The sequence below is a fragment of the Mesoplodon mirus genome, assembly GCF_964341445.2.
Source record: "Mesoplodon mirus genome assembly, chromosome: 18".
NCBI classification, from domain to species: domain Eukaryota; kingdom Metazoa; phylum Chordata; class Mammalia; order Artiodactyla; family Ziphiidae; genus Mesoplodon; species Mesoplodon mirus.
The window spans coordinates 16,732,731-16,758,147 of NC_138994.1; the positions used below are offsets into that span (position 1 = coordinate 16,732,731).

At 45.5% G+C, this 25,417-nt stretch overlaps 1 protein-coding gene across 2 annotated transcripts in view; it reads right to left on the reverse strand.

The window, feature by feature from the left end:
• SEC14L1 (SEC14 like lipid binding 1) overlaps positions 1-18,255 on the reverse strand; it is a 50,298-nt gene extending 32,043 nt beyond the window's left edge. The window contains exons 1-3 of one of the 2 annotated variants that reach the window (XM_082603748.1): positions 18,083-18,255; positions 16,753-16,857; positions 15,580-15,672 (exon numbers count right to left, since the gene is read on the reverse strand). In XM_082603748.1, coding sequence (XP_082459874.1) covers positions 15,580-15,642 — 63 coding nt within the window. In that variant the 5' untranslated portion in view covers positions 15,643-15,672; positions 16,753-16,857; positions 18,083-18,255. The remainder of the gene's footprint in view (positions 1-15,579; positions 15,673-16,752; positions 16,858-18,082) is intronic. The other variant, XM_082603747.1, reaches the window with a different exon arrangement.
• Between the last annotated feature and the right edge of the window lie 7,162 nt (positions 18,256-25,417).

Below are 25,417 nucleotides of genomic sequence, written 5' to 3' on the forward strand. Positions count from 1 at the left end.
CGAATTGCTCAGCTCCCATCGTGGCCTGAACGAAGGTAAACATCAGACTGCTGTTCCCACAATCCTGGAACGTCATCTACTGTTCCAAGGACAAAAGCCTTCTCTGGGTAACCTTGCACAACTGCCTACCCGAGGGCGCCAGCACTCATGGCCTCACACTATTTTAAACTCAGAGCTCCTAGCGACTTGCCGTCCACTCCCTCCCTGCCACCCCTGCCACCCAATTACCAGGTATCCACCTCAGCTACACAACAGCGCCCCTTCCCTCCTCTCCACCAGCACCGTCACTTCAGGACTCAGACACAAACCAAGGAGCTACACGGCAGAGCCAACGGAGAGCCTGGGCTGGAGTATCACCAGGCCTTGATTTGAATCTCAGTGGTACCACCTACAAGCGCCAGCCTTCTGTTACAGAAAAGAGCAAGAAAGGCTGTGAGCCACCAAAGATGGAGCATTAGGGGGAAAGCTTACTGCCCAGCTGGGAACCAGGTCAGACACAGACAGATCACAGGGAGAACGAGGCTGGGGGAAGAGGACCAGGGAGGAACTCCAAAGCAAAGACTGCAAACTAGCCCTGTCCAGAATCAGGAAAGCCAAGGGTCTGAGCGCTGCCTGCGGAGGGGCAAGATCGGGTTTGCCTGGAGGTGAGCCAGCTGCAGGCGGTCTGGGGTTACATGCAACCTGATCAGAACCATGCTACCTGGGCCGTCTGCACCACAGTCAGTGGGCGAGGCAGCCAGGGCAGGGATGGTTACTTGGCAAGCAATTTAAATCTCAGTTTCCTCATTTGTAAAGTGGATTAAGATAAGAGCCTATCCCAAAGGTACAAACTTCCAATTATAAGCTAAGTAAGTCCTGGGGATGTTAACTATACTGTATTGTACATTTGAAAGTTGGTAAGAGATCTTAAAAGTTATCATCACAAAAAAAAAAAATGTGTAACTGTGAGGTGATGGATGTCAACTAAACTTAGGGTAATCATTTCACAATATGTACATAAACATTACATTGTTAAATGAATACAATGTTATATATCAATTATATCTCAAAAAAGGGGGGGAGGAGAGGGGAGAAGAGCCTACCCCACAAAGCAGGTGTGAGCAATGAATGAGATACTGGCATACAGCACCAGATACATGCTCGTCATTATTCTTAGGTCTTCTAGATGTTCTTTAAGTGTTTCTTAAATGGTGGTTCAGTTGTGAGACCCCCGTCTGCCCACAGGGGCCCAGGCAACCAGGTCTCCTCAAGGGGCTGTATGCTGTCCGGCTGCCCACTGCATGCTCAAAGCCTAGCACAGAGGAATGCCCTACCAGTCCCCTCCAGGAGATAAGATAAGAAGACCTCTGAAGGTAGAACTCGTTTTGAAATTGTTTCCCATCCCCCTATGGCATCCAGGCCTACTTTGCCTTCCCATTACCTGACTAACATTCTCCAACGAAATTGCCTTAAAAGCTTTAAGCTTTAAGTTAAAAACATGATACAGTTGTATTTGAGGGCCATTCACAATCTAAAATTTCCTTCATGAAAAACAAACATGACCATGAGAATCACAAACATAAAGATATTTTTTCCCCACCATTCCCCTGTATGGTGACAAAGCAGAGTCAAAATGTTTATGTTGTGTTAATTTCCACAGATTTAAGTCACACCCGGAAGTTGAAGACACTGCTATCCCTATTTTCCATTTTCAGACTCACCAGTCAATACTCAATTTTAAGTCAAAGAACTGTGACTCCTGATCCATCGTGTGGAAGGGCTGCCCACTATCACTGAAAACAGTTGAGCCAACAAGCCACTCAAGTGAATGTTTATCTCCCTCCCCACCCTCTGGTTCGTTTCAACCTTGGCTGAGTGTCAAACAAAACCCACTTCAAGGACCTAACTGATTTGGATTCATGAAAGTATAGCAAAATCTATCTCAGAGAAACGGTTTGAGTAACGTACAAACTCCTTTTAAACGATAAAAGTTTCCTTGGACCTTTAATGTTAACCAATTATTTTTACTATAATGTTACTTAAATATGTACAAACTGGGCAAAAACTCATACAATTATAAAATTCAAACTATCCATATAGGGACTTCCCTGGCATTGCAGTGGTTAAGAATCTGCCTGCCAATGCAGGGGACACGGGTTTGAGCCCTGGTCCAGGAAGATCCCACATGCCGCGGAGCAACTAAGCCCGTGTGCCACAACTACTGAGCCTGCGCTCTAGAGCCTGCAAGCCACAACTACTGAGCCCGTGCACCTAGAGCCCGTGCTCCGCAACAGGACAAGCCACCACAATAAGAAGCCTGCACTCCGCAACGAAGAGTAGCCCCTGCTCACCACAACTAGAGAAAGCCCGTGCGCAGCAATGAAGACCCAACACAGCCAAAATTAAATTAATTAATTAATTAATTAATTTAAAATAAAAAGATACATGCACCCCAATGTTCACCACAGCACTATTTATAATAGCCAAGACATGGAAGCAACCTACATGTCCATCGACAGATGAATGGATAAAGAAGGTGTGGTGTGTGTTTATGCACACACACACACACACACACACACACACACAATGGACTACTACTCAGCCATAAAAAAGAATGAGATAATGCCACTTGCAGCAACATGCATGGACCTAGAGATTATCATACTCGGTGAAGTAAGTCAGAAACAGAAAGACAAATACCATACGATATCACTTATATGTGGAATCTAAAATATGACACAAACGGGCTTCCCTGGTGGTGCAGTGGTTGAGACTCTGCCTGCCGATGCAGGGGACACGGGTTCGTGCCCCGGTCCTGGAGGATCCCGCGTGCCGCGGAGCGGCTGGGCTCGTGAGCCATGGCCGCTGGGCCTGCGTGTCCGGAGCCTGTGCTCCCCAGCGGGAGAGGCCACAGCAGTGAGAGGCCCGCGTACCACAAAAAAAAAAAAAAAAAAAAAACACAAATGAACTTATTTACGAAACAGAAACAGACTCACAGACATAGAAAACAAACTTATGGTTACCCAAGGGGAAAGGGGGGTGGAGGAGGGATAAATTAGGAGTTTAGGATTAGCAGATACAAACTACTATATATAAAATAGATAAACAACAATGTCCTACTGTATAGCACAGAAAACTATATTTAATATCTTGTAATAAACCATAATGAAAAATATGAAAAAGAATATATATACGTATAACTGAATCACTTTGCTGTACACCAGAAACTAACATAACATTGTAAATCAACTATACATCAATAAAAAGAAAAAAGTACTGTTTGGTGCCCCCAAAATAAACTTAAAAGCAAAACGTATACTGTCTAATAGCACTTAGCTATGAATATGATAGGTATCCAGATGATCTCAATGTGTTTATTTTTTTCAATTATCAAAATAAAAGCACAACATTAACCAATCCGTGTTAGAGAATTAAAGGATAATAGTCAGAAAAAATAGAGGTATACACATCTTTAAGTAGATCTTTATACTTAAGATATCTTGTCTCTGTCAATAAATCTTGAAGGTCAAATGTTTCACAGGCCACAGTTAAGTCCTAGGCAAACAAGAATGTCTGGAGTGCTATGAAGGGTTTCTCTTATCTTCATTTTTTGTATTTGAAACAGTCACATGACTGATCCATGACCCAACGGAATCCAAAACATGCCATGATTTTCCAAAAATATTCCTAATCCATGAAATTTTTTGTCTAATGGAGAGCAAACTGAGTATATGTGACAATAAAAATAGCAGTTTTGCATATTCTTCTTCAAATTAAGCTGTATTTGGCAGAGAACTGTTTTACTTTCCAGAGTGTAAAAAATAAATTCGTGGACTTCAGAAGAGCATTTGATATTCCAGGGACCTGCAGCTGTCAGCTTTTAAAGATGCCATGTGTTTGCCCACATAAAAGAATGTAATGAGCCATGGAAATATTATCCGGTTTCATGAACCAGAATAAAAAATCCATCATCAGTAGGCTGATAGTAGGAGTTGGTTTACTCTATCAGGAAAATATCTATCAAGCACTGCTTATTAAACGCCTATGATACGAGTTGTATGTACCTCACAGACCTTGACGTGTTCGGTTCTCTCTACCACTTCCCTTCCTTTATGGCAGGAGCCCCCATTCTGCTTCAGTGCATGCCCCCCAGCTCATCATTCTACATCTACTTTCAGATGCTCTTCTTTCTTTGTTAAGAAACTAACAGCAACGGCAATCATGAGATGTAACTTTAAAGATCTATTTTGAATAGGTGGAATGAAATACAGTAGTTGAACTCCTCAAGGAACTTGTCTTTTGGATCTGGAATCTATCAAATATAAAAGACCAAAAAAATAAACCTAGAGAGATATGCACTTATTTTTGGTTGACATAATAGTCAAAAACCAGACTTTAAAAATGTACAGTAAACACAATAGCCAAAAGGTGGAAACAATCCAAGTGTCCACTGATGAATGAATCGATAAACAAATTGTAGTGTGTATATCTATATATACACGCATACGTGGGATTATTCAACTTTAAAAAAGTAAAAAACTTTTGACACGTTACAACATGAACGAACTGTGAAGACATTATGCTAAGTGAAATAGGCAAGTCACAAAAGGACCAACGTTGTGTAATTTCTCTTATGTGAGGTATCTAGAATAGTCAAATCTATAGAGACAGAAAGTAGAAAAGGGGTGGGGTGTGCCAGGGGATGGGGGAGGGGGAGGGGGAGTTAGTGTCCAATGGGGACAGAACTTCCGCTTGGGAAGATGCAAATGTTCTGCAGACGGATGGTGGTGATGGCTGTACAACATGTGAATGTACTTAATACCACCGAACTGTACACTTGGAACTGGTTAAAATGGTAAATTTTATGTTACGTATATTTTACCACATAAAAAAAAGTACAAATCTACTCCACCTGAAAATTAGCAAATAAAGCCATACAAATAATTCAGTTAAGACCAGTTCAAGGAAGCACATGCTTGTTAATATAATTTTGGTATCACTAAATAAACTCAAGAACAGCAGTCTGGAGAAGCACATAAAGCAAACAGTCTCCTTTTAGTCTATGTTCAATCCTTCAAAAGAAAACAAAATGTAACAAGAGTCTCTGTTACACAACTGTTAAAGAATCTATCCTTTCAAAATTTTTAAATTAAAAAAAGTTATAACTGAAACCAACTTCCTTTCTTCCTATTCCATTTACTACAAACCAAATTAAGGACATCTAAACCAGTGGTCCTCAAACCTGAGCAGGCATCAGAACCATCTCCAGGGCTTGTGAAACCAGACTGCTGGGCCTGCCCCCAGAAATCCTGATTCAGTAGAGAGTCAGAATTTAGAACTGTTAGAATTTGCATTCTAAACCAACTTTGTGTTCAGTAAAATGAAGATAACATGCATTTGGGGAAGAGCTTTCTCAATATTAATAGCATATATCCTGCAATGCAACCATCTCTAAAATCAATTTACTTCTTAAAATATGTACCTGTAGCTTTTAGTTCTGGACTTGGTTTTTAAAACATATATAGGCATTAAACTAGCAAAAAGAAAAACACACAGTTTATGATTAGGAACACCTTATGTTACAGAGTAACTTATTAAGAAAAAAAGAGTCATGTATCACCAACCTCTCAGGTTTAAACCTGTAGAGATCTCAAAAAGAAAATTAGAATACCATTCTAGCAGAGTCAAGAATTTTTAAATGAATTTTATGTTCTGTAGGAGAACCACAGGAACAAAATTTTTTATATACTTGGCATTCATTGCTATGGGAAAAAAGCCACTCAAACACCAAGTGATACAAAAACCAGGACACGTTTGTCCGTCAACTCTAGTAATTATAGGCTTCAGTTCACTGAACATAAACTCTATTTTACTCACAAAAACCAATTTGTATCAGATTCCTTCAAAACATGATATAAGTATAAGCAGTAAATCCAACCAAAAGAGTATGTTCCAATGTGACCTTTTGTTGAAATTTTCACTGCCAGAAGCAGAGCAATGCAGGAAGCGAGAGCACGCATCCCAGGACTCGCTTATTCTTTAGACACATCAATTTCTGGGGCCTTCCTCTATGCTCAGGGTAAAAAGCAGAACATTTGGTTCCCACCCTCAAGATGCTCGAGTGTAAGGGAAGGTGACAAGCCTAGCGATCCCAGGAAGGCAGGGACCGGCGAGGTGACACTGGGACACCAGAGCCCAGAGCAGGAACCCCTCTGAGAACAGGATCTGACCGGTGAGAAGGATGGAGAAAGGCCCTCCAGGCACGAAGGCCAGGAAGCAGAACGGCACACTTGGGAAGCGGCCAGTGACCCCACAGAACTCGTGCAGGGAGCACGTGAGGGTCTCGCCTGCGGAGACGAGGCTACGAGAAGACCTTAAGAGGCAGAAGGCAAAGGGCTCCGGGATGGAGCTAAAGGGTCTGAATTCGTCTCGGAGGTGAGGTGCAGCCACTTGAGAATTTTAAACTAGCAAGTGACACGGTCAGATGTACAACTGGAAGCCTCGACGGCAGCAACCCCAAGAAAGAGCAGGTGGGGGAGACGGGGCTGAGGTGCAGAGCCCGCAGCAGGGCCTGGACGCGAGGGGACGAGCTGTGCTCTGAGGCTGAGCCAACAGGGCCAAAGGAGCAGATTCAGACCCAGGTCAGAAGACCTCCTCAACGGGAAGGGTCCAGCCGTCACCAGGGCTGAGCGGGGAGGGGGGCTGTCAGGGCTGTCTGGGTTCCGGGTCTGAGGGCTGGGCACGTGGCAGTGGCACTCATCAGAAGCAGCAGCTCGGAGGAAAAGTAGAGCTTTTCAGAGGAATTTTAGTGTGTGTGTGTGTGTGTGTGTGTGTGTGTGTGTGTTTTCTGTTGGTGTGCTCTTTGTGGGGCAGGAGGAAGATGTGGACTCTGTTTCAGATGTACTAAATCTGCCTTGAAATGGCCAGGTGGAGATGTCCTGGCAGGGAGCTGGCTGGAAATCTGGAAGCTCCTGCGTGTAGGCTTCAGATAAGCTTTGAGAGCTTTGGTTTATAAAGTGACAGTTGAAGCCATGGGTTTAAATGAGGCTGCCCAGGAAGAGATGTCAGGTGAGAGAGAGCTGGATATTCCTAAAATAGCATTAATTACCAATTAAAACACCTGTGATGTCCAGAAAACACAAAATATTCAACTAGGGCATCTCAAAATAGCACAACAAGTTATCATTAGAGGAAGAGTCCATCTGTACCCAAGAAGGCAAGGAGGTGGGTGGAGTAACAAAAGCAAGGGCGACCAGAGGGAGGGCCAGAGACCCGAGAGGAAGAGAGCTACCACCAGCCGTCTAATCAAACATGCGAGACATTTAGAACCGGACACTTGTCAATCACTCAGATCTGCACTATGCATGTGAACAATGCACTAGGGATACTCTAGTGCAAAAGCATGCAGGAGAGATCTATGAAATACTCGTGGCGGACTTCAGAATGGAAAACGGATTCAGTACATATCACTATATATATAGCAATTATCTTACAGAGAGATAATTACATAAACCTACATACGTACATACAAAAAACAAAAACAAAGCCAGTACTCCTAATGTCAAATTGTACCTTTCAAGAGAACTGTAATGCGATACATGCTTTCTGTTGCAACACGGAAAATTATTCCACTAGAAGTATATAAGATTGTCAGTTTCACTCTCGCACAGGTTAAAAATCAAGATAGAAGGATCAATTATCACACCTGCCAACGCAAATCCTCTCTTCAGTGAATTTCTCTGTGGGCACTTCCCCAACTAGACCGACATCCCTATCCCGGGCTCTAATGAAAGAAGCACAAACAAAGGACTGGCCAGCACCACTGCCCCCCCACCCCCACCCCGCACCTCAGCAGTCCCCAAGCGCTCAGAGCAGACCCTACATAGAAACCCTCTTAATCAGACCTGCCAATAAATTAACTCCTTTCAACTGCTCACTATAAACAGTAGGATCAATGAAGTGGGTTACAAAGTAACTATAAATGGAAAGACCCAGTTTAATTTGGGAAACAAATGTTTTGCATCCTATTTGCAACTCAAAATTACAAAGGATAATCACCAGGACGAAAAAGGACTGGCGGTTTTAACCACTCACTTCAACCTCTATCAGCGAATGTTTAAACAGAGCTGCTAAAAAGTAGATGAACTGATTGATCTGAGGCCTGTGTGTCCTCCCCGTGCCTATGTGCCGTAATGAACAATTAAATCAGCAAAAGGCTAAGGTAATTGAAAAGGACAAGTGACCCAGTTTCTGTAACAAAGCCATGGCAGGAAAGGAAACAAAGGAAAAGGAGGATGTAAGGGAACAGAGGAGGCTGAAGAAACATAATAACCAAACGCAAAGGTTTATCTGAAGCACGATCCAAACAAGTTATAAAAAGACATTGCTTAAGGGGCTTCCCTTGTGGCACAGTGGTTAAGAATCCGCCTGCCAATGCAAGGGACACGGGTTCGAGCCCTGGTCCGGGAAAATCCCACATGCTGCAGAACAACTAAGCCCATGTGCTGCCACTACTGAGCCTGCGCTCTAGAGCTTGCAAGCCACAGCTACTGAGCCCACGTGCCACAACTACTGAAGCCCGCTCGCCTAGAGCCCGTGCTCCGTAACAAGAAAAGCCACAGCAATGAGAAGCCTGCGCAAAGCAACAAAGAGTAGCCCCGCTCGCCGCAGCTGGAGAAAGCCCATACACAACAACAAAGACCCAACGCAGTCAAAAATAAATTAAATTTAAAAGAAAAAGACATTGTTTTAGACAGCTGAGACAGTCTGAACATGGACTTGCTATTGGATGACATCGGGGAATTATCAGTACTCTTGTCGGGTGGATAATGACATGGAGGTTACCTTTTAAAAAGAAAAAGGTCCTTATAGTTTGAGGTGCGTCCTGAAGTGTTTTGGGATGAATTAACAAGATGCCTGAAATCGGCTTTACATACACCAGCGGGGGAAAAAGTGAGGAGAGCAAATGAAACAAATTGGCAAAATGTTGATGCTTTTGGAGCTGGGCCATGAGTACCTTTCTCTCTACTTCTGTATGCTTGAAATTTTCCATAATACAGGGTTTACCTGTTTGTTTTTTTAGACAAAAACAGGTAAATCAAAGAGGCAAGGAGCTGAATCAGATCCTGCTTTATTTCTTCTTGAAATATCTCCTACTGAACCATAACTGTCTTCACCCTAGCACATTAAAAGTAATTCAGAGTGCATAATGTATTGGGAGAGTGGGTTTAAGAGAAAGGAAAATGCCTGGTTCTGTACAAAATAGTGTACAATGGAAGTACACTATAATTGCTCATTTTCAAAGCTAAGCAAGTCTGACTACAATCCCAGCTTTGATTAAATGCAATAGCATTTACACTATGGCGTTCAAAAACTTGATAAATGAAAAGAGTACAATCTCCCCCACTAAAAACTGCCCAGGATCCTCAATATAACATTAGAGAAACTGGACCATTTCCCTTCACTCCTAGACTGAATAAAACTGGTTTTAAAGTTAGCGACCCCAAAATGCAGACTGCTTATTCCTTCGAGTAAAAACAAATTCTATTGCATATTAGGCTCACTGAAGATCTAACAATACCTCAATTAATGAAAAAGATGTATTTCAACATCACACCTAACCATCAGAAACTTGGAAACTACAAAAAGGCCCAGGGATAAAATCTAGGATGAGAGGAAGAGGATGTGCTTCGAAAAGAAAAGCAAAAGATGGAATGAAAATATTTCATAACTGAAATAAAGGTAAAAACCCAATATGCATGGGACTCAGGTCAGAGGAAGAAAATGAAATCAGAGGAAAGGGGACTGGGGCTCCCAATATCTTCAGGCAAGGAGGAAGGGGTGGGTGAACACACAGGGGCTTCAGGAGGCAGCCACCAGCCTCGGAGCAAGAAGGTAGAGCAAGACGGGCTCCGGCAGGACCCCAACCAACAGAGGAACAATCTGGAAACGGCTGCATGGGGGGGGCCTCCTTGGGAAGTGCTCTACTGCTGGGATCTCTGTGCACCTCACCCCCGCCCCCGCCCCAGAAAGAGCCAACTTGATTGCCCTTGGTGTGAGGCTCCCCTCAGACTGCGCTGCGATACACGAGCCTACCCCAGGGTCCCCCACGTATCTCCCCAGCTGTCCTGATGTATAAACTGTGAATGGATGAAATAAAGCTTAAATATAAATACAAATGTCTATTTAATCTAAAAGAGACACACGTTCAGAGTTTATATGCCAGCATATGACTCTGCTGATTCATTTCACCTTGTATGTGGGAGCGGGACAGGGGCTGGCTGTCAGAAAGCGATGGGGGAGGCTGTGGATGCTTCCAGGCCCTGCCTCACCCACCGTCACGTCTGTGGTCTGCTTAGTTCTATCACGTCCTCACAACAGTCTCCACTAGTGACCGGCCTAGTCACTAGGTTACAGAGCACGTCCGTGGCAGGGCCCAGCTCTGCACCTAGTATCACAGCAAATCTCTTTCTCCTCCCTTCATCCTCTAGTCTTGGTGGGAAGACATGAGGTATCTGAGGAAAGAGAAAATGAACGGAAAAAAACAGAGAACAAAACAAACAAGAGAATGAAAAGAGCAGAAGCAAATGTTGTTCTGGGGGCCATTCAATCAGGAACCACACGCTTGCAAAGAGGGCTTTTTGGTTACTCAACCTGTAAAAGGGCATCACTTAAACTACTACGAAATTTGTCAAATGGGTTTTGCATAATTTATGAAGATGTTAAAAAAAAAAAAAGCCAACTTCATCACAAAAGGGCTTTGCTTCTAAGGGAGGCATTGGTTAACTGAAGGGTCAGAGCATGTTACTTCTTTTCCACGGGGAAAACATAAATCCCTTGTCTGAAGACAGGCCACAGATCCGAGCTTCAGCCACCAAACCCACTTCCCATATCCTCACATGAAAAGCTCAAGTGAACAAACAGACACCAGCTGATCAAAGATGTGTGAGTGCCCGCTATGTGCTTGGTACTGGAGGGAACTGGAGGGAACAAGGGAAAAAACAAAGCCTCTGCCCTCGAGGAACATACAAAATAGAGCATAAAAGAGACTAATCACCTGCCACTGACTGCACCATTAAGGAGGAGCCGGAGCAAAGGGAGAGAAGCACGAAGGGCTTCCGAGCAGCAGCAGGGAAGCGGGTGGGCCAGCAGAGGAAGATTAGACAGCGGGGGGGGGGGGGGGGGGGGGGGGGGGGAGGTGAGCGAGCATCCAACGTGGGGAAGGAAGTGTCAAAAGAAAGGGTGGGGGCAGGAAAAGACACCGAGTGGCAAAACAGGGACAGCACAGAATAGAGGTAAACATTCATGCTGGGAAGTTTGCATAATTATGAAATAAGCTTAAACAGAGAGGGTAGGACATGAAGGGCCCTGGAGAAAAAGCAACGCAGTTTAGAACGGATATGACTGATAACAGAGGTCACCTCAACAGAGGGCTCACAAGTGGAAATAGTGTCTGGCAGGAGAACACAGTACGGACCAAAGGAAGGCACGTATAAGTAAGAAAATAACAGCTCTGGTCACGCCCTCCAAAGGCTGGACCGAAGGCGGTGCTCAGGAGAGAAACGGACAGAGATGTGACTTGAGGGCACAATCTAAAAGATACATCTGCTAGGGATACAGATGGCCAAGGGGGTCTGGGAGCACGATGACAGGATGCAGAGAACAGGGAGGGTGTGCAGGTGCGGAGAGGAGAGAGCGACGTGACCAAGTCCGTCGGACGACAGGAAGCCCGCTAGAAACGGGGCTGGACAAGGCAGCGACTCGTGGCACGGCACAGAGAGCAGTGGGGCCTCTCCTGTCACGCGCTCCAACTAGTCCCAATGGCAGCTGTCCCCAGGCGAGAAAAGGATCAGAGACAGGTCCTCGCCTCCCCCGCCACTGTGACCACAGGGGCCTCAGCCCGTGCCCTGACCCCCTGCCTCTGCACTTTACTCTGTTCCATGGACTCTCTCTCCTTCGTCCTCCCTCTGTATCCTTTATGAAGGGGCCGTGAACACCAGGAGGGAGAAAGCTGAAAGTTTTAACATTTGTATTTTACCTCAGAAATTTCAAAATGAAACACTCAAACCCAAGCATCTCGGAACCACGCCTCCCACCTTAAGTCCCTTCTCTGCGGGCACCTCACTAGGCCCGGGTGAGACCACAGATCCCTGAAGGCACAATCCATTGGAATGTTGTTCACTGATTAAGTCCTCCTCCCACAAGTCAGGCAGAGCAGCCCCAGGAAATGTTTCTGGTTGAGCTTGGAAAGGTCACAGACATCTCCAAGGACAAGAACCCTCATAACACATTCCAGGATACACATTATGATAAAAAGAACATCAAACTCTCTACCTCAGCTAACTGTGCAAGCTTTAAGTTCTCTGAGGCTCAGACACCTCACCCTCAAAGGGGGCTGAGCTGGGGGACTTCCCGACTCACTGAAGCGCCAACAATTGTTTCTGGGCTCACATCTAACAACAGAATGTCCCTCAGTTGCCACAAATGCCTCCTGAAACACCTTCACTTCAGTTCTGTTTCTTTACCATTAACATTTACACGATTTCTTAATTCACCCGTATATTGACCCCAAAACAAATCATCAGTTGTCATTAAATCAATAAAAATCAATTAACATACTTGATACCCACTGTATACCTACTGACACAGGCACTTCCTACCTCAGCATATCCTGGCAATCCTAAATTACGACAAAACTCTTGGTTAAAACAAAGGCCTTAACTGAACGGAACAGCATCTCCTCCAGCAGTCATCACAGGACCCTGTAAATTAGGACCTGGATCCACCTGTCAATACCACAAACTGATCACCTGACGAACACTTCCGTCACTGTCACATGCTGTGATTACTGAAGCACAATCACTTTTTGAGGTTCTCAAAAATATTTCTGTTGAAGCTATAGCTCCGTTCTTGCATTAACTATATACCTCTTTGCTCATCCTGAATGAAATGAAAAGAACATTTTTAAAGTAACTCTTTTATACCACTGTTTTTCATCAACAAGAGAAAAAACAGAGCAAGGAAAATACTGAGAGTTTTATGTTGTGCAATTACAATCAGAAAAGCTGCAAGTGACACCACAAAAATCACTACAGGCTTAACGAACATTCAAGTCTGTACCTAATTCTGGAAGGAAAAAGGTAACATATTTCATTTTCAGAATAAAAAATAATTTCTAACAACTCAAAAAAAATTTACTACTGCTTAAAACAAAAGCAAGTGAAAAATCAGTTACTTTTAAAAGATTGAGGGGTGGCTGAGAATTTCAATTTCAATTTCTTCTGTAAAACCATGCATAAAAGTGGCAAGGCAAACTGTACCATTTTGAAAACTGTAAAGAAAGGAAAATAAGGAAGCTGAACATTAGACAATCAAAATATCTCTTTATTAAAGCTAGTGTCTGCATAAGAGGTTAGTCTTTGCCTCAAATGATCAGGGTTGCATCAAGATTTTAAAATTGTCCTTAGCATTCTGGAAAACATAAGACACCAGTCTCATGCCTGCCCGCTCCACCCCCGGGCACCTCCCGGGCTCACTGCCCTCCACGGCCCCACACCAATCCCCCAGTGCCACCAGCCCCTGCCAACCGAAAAGGGATAGGTGACCAAGCCCCACAAGGAATCCACAGGCCGGCCAGCAACCGACTTCCTGGGCCCAGGGGGAAGGACCAGATCTAATCTCTCTAGAATCTGAACTAGGAAATGTGACAAGAACCGGTCACTTAGAAACTGAAAGAAGGCAACAAGAAATGCCACAAAGGCAAACTGGAGCCAGAGGGGTTATGACCAGCTGAAAAAGCACAGGAGTTGAAGCCGCAGAGGAGGGAAAGGCAGGAGAGAGCAAAGCAGCCTGTTGGTGGTGGGGGGAGAGGCAGATGGAGGAGGCGGAGCCCGGGGCGGGGGCAGGAGGTGGCGGGGGCAGTTCCGGGGACAACTGCTGCCGGGAACCACCCGCTAATGCGGGGCTCTTGGAGCTCAGCCCTGCCGGCTCGCATTCCTGGATTTCTGCGCGATCTCATCGCACAGAGCATGTGTTCCACCGACAATACCCCCTCTCAGGCCGGAGTGGGCCTCTGCTGCTTGTGACCAAATGCCAAACCAGCACCCAGAACATGAAACAGGAAGCAAGCCTTTCTGATAAGCCCTAGACATAAAATACTGAACAGTCCTAGTATTGAAGGAACATACAGAACTAAAAAGTACCCCCCCAACAACAACAAAAAACCCAAACCTCACACCTGACAGAGAAGGGGCACAAGGGAACTTTCTGAGGTAATGGATGGAAAGGTTCTGCATCTTGTCAGAGATGCGTGTCACTCTTTTTTTTTTTTTTTTTTTTTTGTGGTACGCGGGCCTCTCACTGTTGGGGCCTCTCCCGTTGAGGAGCACAGGCTCTGGACGCGCAGGCTCAGCGGCCATGGCTCACGGGCCCAGCCGCTCCGCGGCATGTGGGATCTTCCCGGACCGGGGCACGAACCCGTGTCCCCTGCATCGGCAGGCGGACTCTCAACCACTGCGCCACCAGGGAAGCCCGCGTGTCACTCTTTAGTCAAAACTGATCAAACTATAAACCTGTGACCATTTCACTGTCTATAAATTATACATCAATTTAAAAAACAGACGCCCTAAATCTAAATTGTTCCCTTGAGAAGACTTGAGTTTTGTTTTGTTTTCCAAAACTAAATTGATCTGGATAAATCTCACAAACAATGCTGAGCAGGAAGAAGCCATATGCAAAAACACCTGAATTTCTATTTATACACGGAACAGACACAGAGAAATTCATTTCCACGTCATAGTCAGAGTAGGGGCTAACTATGCGAGACCGGGAGGAGCCCAGAGGGGCTCTCATCAGGCTGGAAGGCTCTGGTTTCTCATCGCGGTTCAGACTGACACTTTCATCAGGGCATACTTCACGGCAGAGGTATACTCCTGTACATCCACTTATATTACACCTTAACAATAACACAAAAGAGAAGGGAAAGGAAAGAATATCTTATACTAATCTAAAAGGGATTGGCAAAAAGTTTGTTTTGGGTTCTGGGGGGATTTTTTGGCCTCTAGTGAAATGCTTATTTTGAACCAAACTCTTTAGGCAGTAACAAAGAAAATTAAGACTTTAGTTACCCCATTTGTAGAATTCTAATATGACTCATGAATTTGATATTAGCGGAGGAAATTCATTCATCAGAGTCCTTAGAATCTGGTAAATTAAACTCCATCCTATAGTGTCAGTTCCATATGGTGAATTCATCCATAATCTAAATGAGCAGCAGAGGGGAAAAAACCACTCTCCACATCCCTTTTCTACTTTAACAAACAAAAAAAGAGCAAAATCCAGAGGAAGAATTATTTAGTCACAATCCCACTTCTGTGTTTTCAAATGGAATTTCAACTGAAATTCATACATTACCCTGAGGTGAATTATTTTAAAATAAACATGCTGATTTTGATTTTCAGAGACTTATAGTTTAAAAACATTTCACAAACTCGATAAAGTTCAAAAGCATAAAAACAGAACAAGTAAAAGTGGAGCAACAGGTCACCAAATTTGAATACCTAAAAAAATAAGAAGCTGAAGAGTAAACTGAAAAGTACTTACAGCCATAATTAATTCAAAGGGGTGTTTATACACCCTCACTGGTGACTGGTATTTTTGCACCATGATTGCAGTAAAACAGCAATCCTCTCACACCTGCAAAACACAAACATTTGTGATAAATAAACATGATGTGGAAAAAATTAAATCTGCATTTACACAACATACTACAGTCTAAGGAATCTCAGTGGGTCGTAATTCTATGCACACAAAAGTCAAGACGAGGCTTAATTATAGAAGGACAAGGGAAGGCGATAAAGACAGTAAGAAAAGGTGAAGAAAAGTGGAGTGAGGGAAGCAGCTCTGGTCTGAGGACTGCTCCACTGCCCTACCTGTCTCACCGCCTCTCCAGGGGCTGCCCTGGGTCCTTTCCAGCAGTGAAATGTCATGATTCCATTATTCTGATAACCCATACAATTAGTTCTTGAATCATTTTCTCTTCAACAACTTCCATTAGAAGCCAAATAAAAATGGTGGCACTTCAAGATATTAAGCCCAGGACACACAAAAATAAAAGTGGAAAAAAACACTAGTGTGTCTCAAATTATGGGATATTCCTCAAAAGGAAACTTGTCAATCCCCATTTTCTAAGTGCAAGACCACAACTTCAGGGACTTCCCTGGTGGTCCAGTGGTAAAGAATCTGCCTTCCAATGCACGGGAGGTGGGTTCCATCCCTGGTCGGGGAACTAGCATCCCATGGGCCGCGAGGCAACTAAGCCCACACACCACAACTACTGAGCCCGCATGCCACAACCAGAGAGAGAAAACCCGCACGCCGCAGCTAGAGAGAAGCCCATGCACCGCAACAAAGATCCCGCATGCCACAACTAAGATCCCACGCAGCCAAGAATTTAATTAATTAATTAATTAATTAATTAATTAATTAAAAAAGACAACTTCAGGGATCTATCTTCAGATGGCAGAGACACCACCAAGCACTCTGGCTAGAGGCTCCACTGACTTCTCCAGCCTCAAATAGCTGTAATATCAGGAAGCAATCAACTAAGTGCTGAAGCCTACTTCAAAGTCAGGAATCCTCCTGCCAGGGACACATTTACACACTGGCCCCAGCCTACCTGGATTTTTCTGAAAACACACTTTTATTTGGAGTCCTCTATGGGACTTCACTTCCCTATTTAAAAGGGAGGAAGAAAAATAAATCCAAAGAGCCTACCTGTCCTGCCGAGGATAATCATTAAGAATGTTATTTTATGCTGAATATGGTGAGAGGATATTTAGAAGTACAAAATGTAATATCCTCAAGGAGTCCAAAGTCTAGCTGTAAAAAAAGAAAACTTTACGAAGGTATGTTTTATATCATAAGATTGCTACCTATATTATTACATTTAAACAGGTCTGGAACCTCCTCTGGTATGTTTCGCATATCTCTCAGAGAGAACAGGTTCTGGCGGAAAACAGCCATATCTGGCACTCTGAAAACTGCTAAAGAATAACTCTGGGAGACCTCAAGCAAGTCATTTGACTTCCCCCGGACTCAGCTCCACCTCTGCAAAGAGAGGTTTGGGGTAAGATAATCTTAAAAGACTTCCAGCTCTAAAATCATGAGACTCAGAGACAAACTCCTGAATCCACCACAATCAACTGGAATGCTGTCATTAATCTTGATTCTGGGACTGGCAGGTCCTGGTGCGCTGAGACAGCGTTCTATTTAGTTTTGCCAACCTGATAATGCTGGTGCACAGCAGGAATTCAACAACCTTTTAAATTTTTAATTAGGAAAATTAATTTTAGGGTATCTCCCACAGAAGAAGAGGGTGATTACGAGGTATCAAAAGGGGTGGGGGGAGAATGTAAAAAAAAAAAAAAAAAAAAGGAATGCTCGGTTAAGACTCGGTAACACCCATTCGGGATTCCACTGCCCGGCAGAACCCAAAGCGACTACGCTCAAGAACCTGCTAATTCACGAGCTTCTGAACTTCTGCCAGTTCCCAGCTTCCGATGCTCTGATCCAAAGAAACGTCCTACGTGGGAATCCGGAGTTACAACCGCCAAGTGGCACCGTGGACCAGGGCAACCTCTACTGCATGACAATCGGTGCTTAAAAATTGGCCAATGGCCAGACTCAGTGAGTCCACCCCGAGCAGGCTCAAGGGGCAGCCGGGCCCTCCGCTCGATCCGGGGGTCCGGCGCGGCGGCCCCTCGGGCCCCCAGCCCCGGCCGACCCGGGGAGGTGCGCCAGAGGCCGGCTGGGACCCCAAACTCCGCTCCCCCAGGAGGGGTCCCGGGTGGGAATATCGGCGGGTGGGGGCGGGGAGGGGGCGACCAATACAGCAGGAGCGGCGCGGGGGGCGGCGGGCCGGAGGCGGGCGGGAAGACAGTCCGCTCCCGAGTTGGGGAGCCGGGGGGAGCCGGGGAGAGCCGGGGGGAGCCGAGGGGCCGGGGAAGGGCAGGCAAGGCGGGGAGGCGGACGCGAGAGCCTCGCGCCTCCCAGAGGGGCCGGGCCGGGGGCGCGCTCGGAGCCCGCCACGGAGACGCGCGCCTACCTCTTGTCAGAAGGGCCGGGCCGGGGACGCGGGGCGGCGGGGGGTGCTCATGCCGGCGGCTCCGCGGCGCCGTCGCCGTTCCACTGCAGGCGGCGGCAGCTCAGCCGCCGGTTCCGGGGAGTGGGCCGTGGGGCGGGAGCCGGAGGGGCCCGGCGAGGCTCCAGTGGTTGTTACGGGTGACGGGGAGGGCGGGGCCGAGAGAAGGGGCACGCGTGCGCGAAAGCGGCCGAGGGGCGGAGGCAGGAGCGACGAAGGTTGCTAGGAAGGGGGGAGGGGTGACAACCTGGCCGAGCCGAGCTGCGCAGGCGCCAACTCCAGGCCGGCGGGCGTGGGAGGAGCTCGGAGTAGGCGTCGGCCCAGAAGCAAGGCAGGTCTGCCCAAAGGCGTTTGGCCGCCCCCAGATTTGCGTCACGGGGCGGTCCTAGTGTGAGGGGCGGGGCTCGCGAGTAGCGGGGCGGAGGCTGCCGAGACACAAAAGGGGCGTCCAGCAGTGGCCCCGGGGCCTTCCGCTGACTTGGAACTGGGAAGTCTACGAGGCATCAAAATAGCTGGGGCCTTCCGGCTTTGCGGGGGCCCAGGGCCGGGCTGTTCTGTCTGATCGGCGCAGGAGGCTCCCCGTACTTCCTCATCTTTTGTTGACTTCTGCGGTGCCCTGACCACATTCTCACCGAGTAATGTAGATGAGGCAAACGCCAGGGCTGGGGAGGGGCTGGGTGGGACCCAGCAGCATCTTGTCACGTCCGGGCTGTTCGATGGACCTAAGACAAGTGGATCTGGCGTTTCGGCAAGAGCTCCAACTTTGAAGCACAAGTGTGATACACACTGAGACATTTAGGGGTTCTTAAGAGGAGCTAATGACTAGAGGACAGCACGCATGTCCACCCACACAACAAGGATGGTTTTATAGCCAACATACAGTTTCTCCATCCATGTCACTGTTGTTCCGTTTGCGTTAGTCACCCTCGGTGGCTGTGCATTTGACGCTGCCAGTGCACAGCACATTTTTGGAACAGTTTCGGAATTTCCTTCACGGCCAGTTTGCCAGCCACACAAGAAAATCATTCATTACTTGATCACACCTTGTTTTTCACCTCAAACCATCATTTTCCAGCTTGATCACCCACCCTGCTTACTAGACTCAGCTAGGGCTGGCTTTTGCCTGTTTGTGAAAATCACATCCACCTTCAAAAGATGCTCCGAGAGGGCTTCCCTGGTGGCGCAGTGGTTAAGAGTCCGCCTGCCGATGCAGAGGACACGGGTTCGTGCCCCGGTCTGGGAAGATCCCACATGCCGCGGAGTGGCTGGGCCCGTGAGCCATGGCCGCTGAGCCTGTGCGTCCGGAGCCTGTGCTCCGCAACGGGAGAGGCCACAACAGTGAGAGGCCCGCGTACCGGAAAAAAAAAAAAGATGGTCCGAGAAAGAGACAACCCAGCACACAGCAGCACTTATGAAATGGTCTCGCCCCAAAATTGACCTGATCTGACAAGCCTCTAGATGGCAACGGCCAATTTACAAGAAATAGGAACAGAGCAACATGTTAAATAATACCAGGAGGAAATAATTAGCCAAACATAAATCATGGGAAATACTGCATGACAAACACATTCCTTATCAAAGTACAAAGGAAAAAATGGGGAAGGGGCCACACCATAGATCAAAAGAGATTGAGAGGGCTTCCCTGGTGGCACAGTGGTTGAGAGTCCGCCTGCCGATGCGGGGGCACACGGGTTCGTGACCCGGTCCAGGCAGGAAGATCCCACATGCCGCGGAGCGGCTAGGTAGGCCCGTGAGCCATGGCCACTGAGCCTGCGCGTCCGGAGCCTGTGCTCCGCAACCGGAGAGGCCACAATAGTGAGAGGCCTGCGTACCGCAAAAAAAAAAAAAAAAAAAAAAAAAAAAAAAAAGAGAGAAATTTATTGAGCCATACACTTATATTTGTTTCCTCTTTTATGTATATATTATACTTCAATTAAAATTTTTTTCACAGTTAAAAGTACATTGTTGAAAAATCCAAACTGTAAAAATCATCACCTGCCATTATTACATTAACATTTAAATAAATAGGCATTTTTAACAAACATTTAGACACTCAAAAACTGAAAAAAAAAGAGAGCAGGATTTATAAATACATAAATACCCACGCATACTTTTAGAATGATAGCTACTGGAAGAATGAGACTTTTTTTTTTTTTAATTTATCTAGGCTGCACCAGGTCTTAGTTGCAGCACGGAATCTTCGTTGCGGCATGCGGGATCTTTAGTTGCGGCATGCATGTGGGATCTAGTTCCCTCACCAGAGATCGAACCCGGGCCCCCTGCATTGGAAGCATGGAGTCTTACCCACTGGACCACCAGGGATGTCCCAGAATGAGACTTTTTAAAACGCCAATCTAGACAAGATTTTCTTCCATTCCAATGCCTCTTTCCTACACGTTGGTGATACCAAGAGCTTAAGAGAGCCATTGTTGTCAATGTCAGCATTCATGCCAGCCTCCTGTTCCAGTCTGCAGCTGATGATGAAAATGTGATTAATCTTCTGCCTTAGCTTTGATGCTATTTCATTAATTCACTTCTGGTAGTAAACTGTGACTGGTCTGCCACTTCAACGCCATCAGCCATTTCCATCACGTTGTCTAAAACGTCTTTGTTGTAACTGCAACCCAGGAAGAAGTGGTTGGCCCAGACCATGGAGAGGGACAGCAGCGGTAGCTGCTGGGTGGGTCGCGGTAGTCGGACAGGTGACACAGGATGAATTCCATGTGGACCTTCCATTGCTTCTCGCTCTCTAAGTGGGAGAATTGCTCCCTGAAGTTGGTTGCCTGCCACACCCCTGAAAGCAGCTCCTCCGCCGTGGTGCCCGCCCTTCAATTAAAATTTCTAAAAAAAAAAAAAACCCAGATACTTGAGGTAGCAACCAATTGCAATATATGAACTTTATTTCCATCTTGATTTTAATAAAATAGTAAAAGAAACTTTTATGAAACAGGGAAGCTTAAACATTATTAACAATAAATTATTATTGACAAACAACAAGGTCTGACTATAGCACAGAGAACTATGCAATATCCTGGGATAAACCATAATGGAAAAGAATATTTTTAAAAAGGTATATATATGTATAACTGAATCACTTTGCTATACGGCAGTAATTAACACAACATTGTAAATCAACTGTACGTCAATAAAAAATAACTAAAACATTATTATTAATTGTTTAAGTGGGATAATGGTATTATGGCTAATATTGATATCTCTTAAAGAAGCCTTCTCTTTTTAGGAATACACGCTGAAATATTTGGGAGTGAAATGATGTGGTCTCTGGGATTAGTGTCAGAATAATCCAGATGGGGAAGGCCCTAGATGAAATAAGGTTGGTTGTAAATTGATCATTGTTTATTATATTACTCTGTACACTTTTGTATGTGCTTGAAGTTACCTATAGGAAAATATTTTTAACAGAAAAGATGGTTTGTCACCACTGAGGATGACAAATCATAGCATAATCACAAATGAGGTATTGAAAAATGTCTCAAGAAAATAAGATACACAAACAATAATCCCAGGGCCTGACCTGGATCACATGCCCATCCCTGAACCAATCTTTCGATCAGGGGATCCAGAGTTCTCACTTTGCAGTTCTGGGTCATGTGATCTTAACATCTTTATTGGAGTATAATTGCTTTATATTGTTGTGTTAGTTTCTGCTGTATAACAAAGTGAATCAGCTATATGTATACATATATCCCCACGTCCCCTCCCTCTTGCGTCTCCCTCCCACTCTCCCTATCCCACCCCTCTAGGTGGTCACAAAGCACGGAGCTGATCTCCCCATGCTATGCAGCTACTTCCCACTAGCTATCTGTTTTACATTTGGTAGTATATATAAGTCCATGCTACTTCCTCACTTCGTCCCAGCTTACCCTTCCCCCCGCCCCGTGTCCTCAAATCCATTCTTTACGTCTGCGTCTTTACTCCTGTCCTGCCCCTAGGTTCATGAGAACCTTTTTTTTTTTTTTTAGATTCCATATATATGCGTTAGCATATGGTATTTGTTTTTGTCTTTCTGAATTACTTCACTCTGTATCACAGACTCTAGGTACATCCACCTCACTACAAAAAACTCAATTTCGTTTCTTTTTATGGCTGAGTAATATTCAATTGTATATACGTGCCACATCTTCTTTATCCATTCATCTTTCGATGGACACTTAGGTTGCTTCCATGTTCTGGCTATTGTAAATGGTGCTGCAGTGAACACTGTGGTACATGACTCTTTTTGAATTATGGTTTTCTCAGGGTATATGCCCAATAGTAGGATTGCTAGGTCATATGGTAGTTCTGTTTTTAGTTTTTTAAGGAACCGCCATACTACAAATAGTATCTTTATTTTATTTTTTTTAGAACATTCAAACTTTTTTTTAATATATGGCAAAATTTTAAAGTCTGATAATTTTTGTTTTGGGGGGTTTTTTAAATTAATTTTTATTGGAGTATAGTTGATTTACAATGTTGTGTTAGTTTCAGGTGAACAGCAAAGTGAATTGGTTATACATATACATATATCCACTCTTTTTAAAGTTCTTTTCCCATATAGGTCATTATAGAGTATTGAGTAGAGTTCCCTGTGCTATACAGTAGGTTCTTATTAGTTATCTATTTTATATATAGTAACGTATATATGTCAATCCCAGTCTCCTAATTTATCCCTCCCTCCCCTTTCCCCCTTGTTAACCATAAGTTTGTTTTCTACATCTGTGACTCTATTCCTGTTTTGTAAATAAATCCATTTGTACCATTTTTTTTAGATTCCACATATAAGTGATATCACATGATATTTGTCTTTCTCTGTCTGACTTACTTCACTCAGTATGACAATCTCTAGGTCCATCCATGTCGCTGCAAATGGCATTATTTCATTCTTTTTTATGGCTGAGTGATATTCCATTGTGTTTATATGTACCACATCTTCTTTATACATTCCTCAGTCGATGGACATTTAGGTTGCTTCCATGTCCTGGCTATTGTAAATAGAGCTGCAATGAACATTGGGGTGCATGTATCTTTTGGAATTATAGTTTTCTCCAGATATATGCCCAGGACTGGGACTGCTGGATCATATGGTAGCTCTGTTTTTAGTTTTTTAAGGAAACCCCTCACTGTTCTCCATAGTGGCTGTACCAATTTATATTCCCACATGAACAGTATCTTTAAGTAGTATAATTAAGATACATGAACAAATTCCCAAGGCCAGTAATTTGAAGGAAACAACACTCATCTAGATGCATAAGTTATGGTATGTTTGATTGTTTAACAATCAGTTCTAGGGATTTCCCTGGTGGTCCAGTGGTTAAGACTCCACGCTCCCAATGCGGGAGGCCTGGGTTCCACCCCCGGTCAGGGAACTAGATGCCGCATGCCACAACTAAGATCCCGGATGCCGCGACTGAAAGGTCCCGCATGCCACAGCTAAGACCCAGCACAGCCAAATAAATACATAAATATTTTAAAATAAAAATAAATAAATAAAATCAGTTCTATTGGGTGTGTATCCAAAATCTATAAGAAACAGTACTGAGGGCTTCCCTGGTGGTGCAGTGGTTGAGAGTCCGCCTGCCGATGCAGGGGACAGGGGTTCGTGCCCCGGTCCTGGAAGATCCCACATGCCGCGGAGCGGCTGGGCCCGTGAGCCATGGCCGCTGAGCCTGTGCGTCCGGAGCCTGTGCTCCACAATGGGAGAGGCCACAGCGGTGAGAGGCCCGCGTACCACACACACACAAAAAAGAAACAGTACTGAGCACCATACTTCAGAGTTAAGCAGAAAGATCCAGTCCTTTTAACACACGTGCATGGAGTTCTTATTATGTGTCAGACGCTGCGTGAGGGATAAAGGTGAGCACGTATGGAGGGGGAAGTGGAGAAGTATCTCAGGATCAGGTTTGGCTGCCAGTGACCAAAAGCCCAAAGTACAAATGCCTTGACAAGATGGAAGTCGGTGTCCCTTGCATGTGAATGGAGTCCAGGGTGGGAATGACACCTCCACCATCACTGTCAATGGCCAACTCCCAAAAGACCACCAGAATGCGGGTGCAGGTGGCCTCAGGTCTCATCCTCAGGGACATGGGTTCCTTCTGTCTTGCTGCTTTGCCATCATCATGATGTATCCTGTACCTCCGGCAAGTAGGAAGAAAGGCTGAAGAGGATCAAATGTCCTTCCTCGAATGATGCTTCCTTGGAAGCAGTGTGTGTGTGTGCAGTAGTGGGTGTGTGACAAGCAGAGCAAAGGACAGTGCTGCAGCACAGACCACGCTGCTGCTCCTGTCTTCAGCTGCACACCTGCTCTCTTCCTCAGACAGACTCTCTCTAAGGTCATATGATGAGAATATCTGAAACACCTTGAGTGAGTCCCTAGCGTGAGGAGCATCTGTGTCCCCTCTTACTTGGTAGATGGAAGCCCTGCCAGGTACTGTGTAAAGGCCATTTATCAGGTGTCTTTGTGATGGAAACAGAGGATTCCCAAGCTCTGGCATCCACAGCAAGACATTCTGGTTCCTTTGGGCTGCTCAGCTGAGTCCCCACTGGGAGCCTGAGTGTGAAGCTGCCGTTCCTGGTGGTCACTCTGGCTGACGACAGGATGCGGCATCTGCAGCCTGGACACAGACCCTGTGGCCTGTTACATCTTCCCCAACAGGATTAACCTGAGCTGGGACACTGTTACTGGTCCCTCCGACGACATCTTCTCCATTGATCTTAGCACAATATGAAGAGTCATCTCAAGGAAAGCATGGGAAGTTGTTGACACCAAGAGGATAGGGTCATTGCAGGAAAGACACTGGGAGACAAGTGATGGTCTTAGCGAAAATTTCAGCCTGCAGAGCTTCCCTGGTGGTGCAGTGGTTGAGAGTCCGCCTGCCGATGCAGGGGACACGGGTTCGTGCCCCAGTCCTGGAAGATCCCACATGCCGTGGAGCGGCTGGGCCCGTGAGCCATGGCCGCTGAGCCTCCGCGTCCGGAGGCTGTGCTCCACAACGGGAGAGGCCACAGCAGTGAGAGGCCCGCTTACCGCAAAAAAAAAAAAAAAAAAATTCAGCCTGCAGAACCCAACCTCTTCCCCACAACAGCGAGATACATAGGAAGCAAGTCTGAACGACCCCTCTGAACATTACTAAGTGGCAGCGTCAATGAAATATTTAGGCTGTGCTGAGAACACCTAGTTCTGATTCTCTGGTAGCCCTACCCACCTGGGCATTTGCACCTTGCACTTTGGCCAGCTACTGGGATGTGTCAGGTCTCTTCCACTTCTGGAAGGGATCACTTTCTCATATGGTAGTAAAAGGG